At 40.8% G+C, this 8,218-nt stretch overlaps 1 protein-coding gene across 1 annotated transcript; it reads right to left on the bottom strand.

Moving 5' to 3' along the window:
* Positions 1-1,697: 1,697 nt before the first annotated feature.
* On the bottom strand, positions 1,698-2,756 carry LOC110929699 (histone deacetylase HDT1-like). The gene is made up of 4 exons (XM_022172879.1): positions 2,548-2,756; positions 2,274-2,481; positions 1,902-2,034; positions 1,698-1,807 (listed from the first exon to the last, which is right to left on the bottom strand). The coding sequence occupies exons 1-4, from the start codon at positions 2,754-2,756 to the stop codon at positions 1,698-1,700; spliced, it is 660 nt and encodes a 219-aa protein (XP_022028571.1).
* Between the last annotated feature and the right edge of the window lie 5,462 nt (positions 2,757-8,218).

Below are 8,218 nucleotides of genomic sequence, written 5' to 3'. Positions count from 1 at the left end.
CCCAAATTTATAATTTAATTAAAAATTATATTTTTGTTATAAACATATCTTATTATTATGGTTAATAGGTTATCAACACTAAATATACATTAGTTTGCTCTTCAAGTTTTTTGTGCTTCTATATATATATTTCTCGTTGTATCTCTTGTAACATCTACTTGATCTATGAATTATGAGTTCTTTTTTCCCCTATAATTTTCCTCATATTTATGTGCTATTAGGCTAGTTTCACAACACGTTATTAGCACGAAAATACTCGTTGCTAAACCTAATTTATTTCCTTGACCAACAAAAGTTGTTCCCAAATCACCCTTGTGGATTTTTGGTTTCCGATCCACCTTATATAGACAAAATCCAAACTAATCGCTGCATTGTTATAGCTACGTTTTGATCGCACATCTGACCGACAACTGACAATTTAACAATGAGTTTTCCTTTATTAATCTTTATTTATAATCTGACAGTATGTATGTTTTCTTTGTTGATCTTTTCGGTGTTTGTTTATAAATCCAAGGTGGATAAACTATAAATATGTGTTTTATATGCATATGAGTTTTCCTCGGAGGACATTATGTTTTCAAGAATTAATATGCACATTTTCAATTAAGGTAATTTGGATAAATCATGACTTTAGCTCTAAACATTTAAATATGCACACTTTCAAATAAGGTAATTTGAATAAAAAACTTTAGCTCTAAACATTTAATTTAATTTGAATTATTCCTTTTGTGATATTTTCTAAAGGAGTTTGATAGAAGATTTAAAGTATTCATGGTTATTTAATTAATTACGATTAATATTTGCTAAAACTTCTATCATTAATTGGTTAATATTATGAATAATATTTTGTTATTCTTTACCGATAACAAAATATTGTTTATGTTTTAAATTAAATAACATATATTTAGACGTAAGATATACTTGTGATCGGGTATACCACAATAGACTGACACTTCAAGTGATGAAAAGGCATATTTCAAAAGTTTTAATACAACTTGGTTTGTATGCTGACATGTTATAACATCTTGTATTGTATCATATGATTTTATGGTATGCCTTGTATCTTGTATGTTGCCATATGTTTATATAGATAGTATTGAAAGAACAAATATACCAAAGTTAGGGTTTATTCTATCATGAAAAGGGTTGACTAGAGCTAGAACCTTTGGCTTGATTTCCATCCCACTTGCGTTTGTTATCGACAAAAGTTTCAGGAAGAGCTGATGCATTGCGTTTTGGTAACTTGCCTTGCCTTACTGCCTGAGCAGTTAGTTTATGGGCAAGTCGGATGTTCCGCTAAATGGTCTGCAAATTAGCAAATGTCACCATGCTTTGAATTTGTGGAACTAAACCCTTGATTACAGCTCGATGCGTTTGTAAGCTGGATTCGACAAATTAGGACATAATGACCCCAGCTCATTAGATCATTTCGTGTATGCCTCAGTTTCTGAGCCAGACATTTTGAGGCTGTAGTACTCGGTTTCCAGCATCTGAATGTCATCCCGATGACAGTACTCTTCTTTCATCATGTCATTGAAAGTGTTCCAAGGCGTGGCATTCGTAACTTCTAGGCCGAGTATTTCTACTTGCGCGTTCCACCAGGAAAGCCCAACATCTTCAAGAACTCCTGCTGCGAATTTAACCCTATTTTCAGCATGGCAGTTGCACATAACAAAAGTAGATTCCACTTTTTCAAACTAGTGGAGAAGGCCGATGGCACCCTCGGTGCCAGTGAAATGACTTGGCTTGCAACCCATGAATGATTTGAAGGTGCATGCCGACGGCTGAACATGTGGGACTTGTGGACCTGAATCGGAAATTCAGCACAAATAAGAACACAAGGCTAAAAGAGAAAAAGAATTGAAATTGATACTTAGGGCTATCCATAATCATAGATTTACCTCCAACTTGAGCTGCCTGATATGCCGCCAACGCTTCAGCGACACTGTCATTGATGAGAGCCGTTAGTTGGGTTTGGGTCATATTGATACCCCCACGCCCGCCACGACCGTTTCCTCTTCCGCTCCTGATTTCCTTTAATTAGACAAGAATGAGTATATAAGACATGGTTAATCCATTCACTATGTAAATTTCAAGAATAAGGCAATCAATCACGTCAAGTTCACACAACATATGAAACAACTAAATAAAAATATCCAATTAAAATAAATTGCAATTGTCTTTACAACGTATTTCAACAAATATTAAAATTTAAAAGTCAACATAGTTTTTCTGAAATAAATGAAATGAGAAAAGATAGTCAAGTCGTCGACTTCTCCATCGCCCAAGTCGTCGTCGTCGCCGCCATTGTCGTCATCGTCATTGTCGTCGTCATCGTTGTCATCGTCGGCAGCCTCATCAGGTTCCTCTTTTGGGTATTCCTCAGGATCCTCCTCAGGGTCCTCTTCTTCTTCCGGCTCTAGCTCTCCCAGTGGTGTTGTTGCTGGTGGTGGTGGTACGCGGCCATCCAAATCATGTATCCTCCAGAGAGCCTCGTGTAGGTTCACTCATAGGAATCTGATCTCATCTTCTTTCCTTTCATCAGACCTTAGCAAATATTCCACCTGGTTACAAGTTCTTTGTAGTTCCGCTTCTAAGTTTCTGATACGTTGCTTGTTAGGGGATTCGTGAACAACTGCAGGAGCCTCAGCTCGTGCTGTTGGATTGGGTGAGGAAGAAGTTTCGCCATTTAGGGTGAGACGAGCCCTACGAGCTGCATGAGCCTCTACACGATGCAGAGGGGAATGGACAACCATGGGTGTCACACCCCCAAAATCCACCTGCAGAGTATCACCGCTTGGGAGCGTGACTGACCAGGATCAAGCCACCAATCATATAGAACAATGTATATAGTAATTGTAAATGTAGATTAACCAAACCAATCCATATGAAAGGTGTTCCAAAAGATAAGTATAATAACGAAGTTTAGCGGAAGCGTATGAGTAAAAGCCCAATCATAAATAAAGTATGTAAAGTCATAATGTTTAAATCAAGCATTCACGATCCTTGTCCACAACGACCGCGCCTCCCAGTGCAAGCTCCATGTATACCTAACGACCTGCAAGGCATGCAACAGAGAGTCAACAACTAGTTGAGCGAGTTCACACTAAGTAAGTTTGTTATAGTAAGTTCCTTTCGTAACGTGTGGCGCTACTGGGCCGATAGTATGTTCTATTGGTGGGGGTTTCCCATAGTTGCATATACACTAGACTATCCGTAACCATAAGTGTTCTTCTTAACCCGAGAACAGTAGTACGTACAAGCTTTACGTAGGTTTTACGTAAGTATCCTTCTTTACCCGAGGACAGTGGTACGCATGGGGTTTACGTAGGTTTTACGTAAGTGTCCTTCCTGACTCCGGAAGACAGTAGCATGTGTGAGTTTAGGTTTTACGTAAGTGTCCTTCCTGACTCCGGAAGACAGTAGCATATACTTGTTTACGTAGGTTTTATGTAAGTGTCCTGCTTAACCCGAGGACCATGGTAGATAGTCTAGTAATCGTGTAAGTACGAGATATCGTTCAATTCCATTATTCAACCCATTCCCAATCCCCGGGAATCCCATGCCTTGGTAAAGAGTGTGAACTCACCGTGGTTTGCTCAGTATGCTAAAGTATGTTCACAAGTAATCAGTCAAGTCCTATATTTATACACGTATGTTCAATCAGTATAGGATTGTAAGGTTTTGCATGCACTCAATATCACCGAGTGTGTTTGACAGTTACATCATGCAATGCATAAACAATTAATCATTCCATACGAGGTTCCAAATCACATGCAAGTCCCTTACTAAGTTGTCATACTTAACAAAGTTAATCATGTTTGTCATGCCTAACATAGAGATGACATTCTTAACATACATGGCATGCTCAGCATAGATATGTACCCTAGTCAGCATGCTTAACAGAATCAATACATCTAACATAGTTAACGTTCGTAACGGAGCTATTGGAAACAACAGGGTCAAATCAGAATTAACCGAGTTAACAGTCTTAACTTAACAGCTAACGGAATTACTGTGTCAGTCATTCAACGAAATCACATATAAATCACAAAACTCAGACTTTGATACTCATTTATAAAAGTCGGACAATGCATGGCATCATTAAAAGTCGGACCTCTTTATAACTCATTCAAAAGTTCGGACATTTATATCTTTGCAAGAGTTTGGACCTATGATGATATTAAAATTCGGACCCCCTTAACATACAAAGAAAATCGGACCTCCTTGTATAACACAAAAGTCGGACCCCCTTTATAATACAAAAGTCGGACAAACACTTATGTAATCAAAACCCGGACAACACTTATACAATCAAAATTCGGACAAACACTTATACCATCAAAAATTCGGACAAGGTATATGAAATCAAAACTCGGACATCACACCTCAATTATAAAGTTCGGACAATGCTTTACACTTATAAAATTCGGACAACATGGCCTCATAAAGTTCGGACCTTGTTCCACTATTAAAAATTCGGACCATACTCATAACATAAAATTCGGACTATGATCCCCTTTAAAGTTCAGACCATGTATAAGCGTTTAAAAGTCGGATTACGTTTCAAAAGGTCGGACCTAACTAACATCATTATGCGAACATTCAATCTTCATTGGAACAGTTACGTTTCTACGATCATTCCCAGGCAATGTAACTGTTATGATCAAGAACCCTAATATCATACATTTGCATTGCAGTAATCTAATTAGCAAATCAAACATTCTATCTTACAAGCATCTCATTGTCAATCATTTGATTACACTTCTAGTCATAAACATTTCACAATAATCAGAATTTATCATTACACAGAACCATCATACGAAGAACTAGGGTTTTAGCATGAATCAATCAATCAACGATTAACAACAAACAATCATTAAACAATTACCTTGGATTGATTCGAGATAAAGAGAGGGATCAAGAGTGATGATTGAAAGCTTGTGCCAATGATGAAGAAAATGATTGCAAGAGAGGAGAGGAGGATGTGAAAGTACGTAGATTGATTTTTGTGTGATGATTAGTGAAGGGGATTAGGGTTAAGAGTTGTTAAGGTTTCACAATCTACTCTACTCACCCCTAAGTATCATCTTTTACATAAAACACACCCATCACAATATAATTTACAGTTTCATCACCAAGTTCATGTATTTGTCACATCTTTCGTAAATAACACACAACCATGCACAATCACAATATACTTTATCAAACCAAAACGTATACAGTTACAACGCAACCAATTGTGCAAGTAAACAACTAAACAAACAGTGAACGTGCAATAAATGCGAAAGTGGAATCTCGGAAACTCGAGTTGTCACATTATCCCCAACTTGAAAGAAATTTCATCCCGAAATTTAGCATGCGGTTACTGAGGAAACTAGGTAAGTTGTATCGTTTACTGGTTTTCCTGGGGTGTCACATCATCCCCCCGTTGATTTGGAATTTCGTCCCGAAATTCTGTAGTAGCTTCAGCCTCAGTAGTGGTTGCACGGTTTTCGAATAACTGGGGATACTTGAGTTTCATTTGGTCTTCTCGTTCCCAGGTGAACTCTGGGCCACGACGGGAGTTCCAACGAACTCGTACAAGGGGTATTCTAGTGTGCTTGAGCACCTTAACATCCCGGTCCGTGATTTCTACTGGTTCCTCGACGAACTGCAACCGCTCGTCGATAGTGAGTTCCTTCAAAGGAACTATGAGGGTCTCGTTTGACAGACACTTCTTCAGATTCGACACGTGGAAAACATTGTGAACTGCACCGAGTTCAGCTGGTAGGTTTAGTCTGTAGGCTACTTTGCCTATTCTTTCAGTGATTTCGAACGGTCCAACATACCGCGGGTTGAGCTTGCCTCGTTTACCAAAACGAACCACACCCTTCCAGGGTGAGACTTTAAGTAGCACTCGATCCCCAACTTGGAACTCGAGTAGCTTCCTGCGCTTATCGGCGTAACTTTTCTGACGGTCGCGAGCTGCCGCCATGCGTTGTCGTATCTGTGCAATCCGTTCAATAGCATCAACTACCATTTCTGGACCTGTGATTTGACTATCCCCCACCTCTGCCCAACAGAGAGGTGACCGGCATTTACGTCCGTACAATGCCTCGAATGGAGCGGCTTGTATGCTGGTGTGGTAACTGTTATTGTACGAAAACTCCACTAACGGAAGATGCTTTTCCCAGCTGTTGCCGAAATCAATAACACACGCCCGAAGCATGTCTTCTAGAGTCTGGATAGTGCGCTCAGACTGCCCATCTGTCTGAGGGTGGTAAGCTGTGCTCATGTCTAGCCGTGAGCCGAACGCTTTGTGCATTGCTTGCCATAGCTCTGAAGTAAATCGTGCATCCCGATACGAAATAATAGAGGTTGGCACTCCGTGCCTCGAAACAACTTCCTTCAAGTAGACATCTGCTAAGGTAGAGAACTTATCTGTTTCTTTGATAGCCAAGAAATGAGCAGACTTTGTGAGTCGATCCACGATCACCCAAATGGTATCATTCCCACGCTGGGATCTAGGCAGGCCAGTAACAAAATCCATGGAAATTTCTTCCCATTTCCATTGTGGTATCCTTGGTTGCTGAAGTAGGCCTGAGGGTTTCTGGTACTCCATCTTGACCCTTGCACAGGTCAAACACTTGCCGACGTAAGTTGCTATGCGGGCCTTCATGCTAGGCCACCAATATGTAGTTCTGAGATCGTGGTACATTTTATCCGAACCTGGATGTACCGAGTAGCGAGACTTGTGAGCTTCATCCATTACCAGCTCACGTAAATTAACATAATGTGGAACCCAAATGCGTCCTGTTACATAGTAGGCTCCGTCTCCCCTTTGTTCTAATTGTTGCCTTGAGCCGCGTAGGGCTTCAACCCTTACGTTTTCTGGTTTCAATGCTTCTACCTAAGAATCTCGTATCTGTGCAGAAAGACTAGACTGAATAGTAAGTTGTAGTGCTCGCACGCGTCTAGGTAAAGTATCTTTTCGACTGAGAGCGTCAGCCACAACATTGGCTTTGCCTGGATGGTACTTGATGGCACATTCATAATCGTTCAGTAGTTCAACCCATCGACGTTGCCGCATGTTCAATTCCTTCTGCTTAAAAATATGCTCGAGACTCCTGTGATCGGTGTAGATAGTGCACTTGGTACCGTATAGGTAGTGTCTCCATATCTTAAGCGCGAAAATAACAGCTCCAAGTTCCAAATCGTGCGTCGTATAGTTCCGTTCATGAACTTTAAGTTGCCGCGAAGCGTAAGCAATAACTTTATCCCGCTGCATCAATACACAACCAAGCCCCTGTATCGATGCGTCACAATAGACCACAAAATCGTCCGTGCCCTCTGGCAATGAGAGAATAGGTGCACTGCAGAGCCTATCCTTTAAGTGCTGAAAAGCGGTTTCCTGGGAATTACCCCGACAATAAGTGACACCCTTCTGTGTCAGTAGAGTAAGCGGCTGTGCAATCTTTGAGTAGTCTTTGATGAATCGCCTGTAGTAACCCGCCAAACCCAAAAATTGGCGTATTTCCGTTGGTGTACGCGGTGCAGGCCAGTTCCTGATCGAATCTACCTTGGATGGATCAACATGAATCCCATCCTTGTTAACCACATGGCCTAGAAAATGGACTTCACGAAGCCAGAAGTCGCATTTTGAAAACTTAGCGTACAGTTGTTCTGATCGAAGAAGTTCCAAGATAAGTCGCAAATGCTGCTCGTGTTCCTCCTGACTCTTGGAGTAGATCAGAATGTCGTTGATGAAAACAATTACAAACTTGTCTAGATAGGGTTTGCACACCCTGTTCATAAGATCCATGAAAACTGCAAGCGCGTTCGTTAGCCCGAATGGCATTACTAGAAACTCGTAGTGGCCGTAGCGAGTTCTGAATGCTATCTTGGAGACGTCCTCATCCCGGACTCTCAGCTGATGATACCCTGGCCTCAGATCAATCTTGGAGTAGTAACTCGACCCTTGCAACTGGTCGAATAAGTCGTCAATACGGGGAAGAGGATAGCGGTTCTTCACTGTGACCTTGTTCAATTCGTGGTAATCAATGCACATCCTGAAGGTACCGTCCTTCTTTTTCACAAATAATACTGGAGCTCCCCAAGGCGAAGAGATAGGTCGGATAAATCCCTTATCCAAGAGTTCTTGTAGCTGCGTCGATAGTTCTTCCAATCCTGATGGAACTAAGCGATACGGTGCATGAGCTATAGGTGCTGCCCAGAA

Source organism: Helianthus annuus, chromosome 1 (assembly GCF_002127325.2).
Source record: "Helianthus annuus cultivar XRQ/B chromosome 1, HanXRQr2.0-SUNRISE, whole genome shotgun sequence".
NCBI lineage: Eukaryota > Viridiplantae > Streptophyta > Magnoliopsida > Asterales > Asteraceae > Helianthus > Helianthus annuus.
Note: the sequence above shows the minus strand (reverse complement) of the source record. Positions and strands in the feature narration are given on the sequence as shown.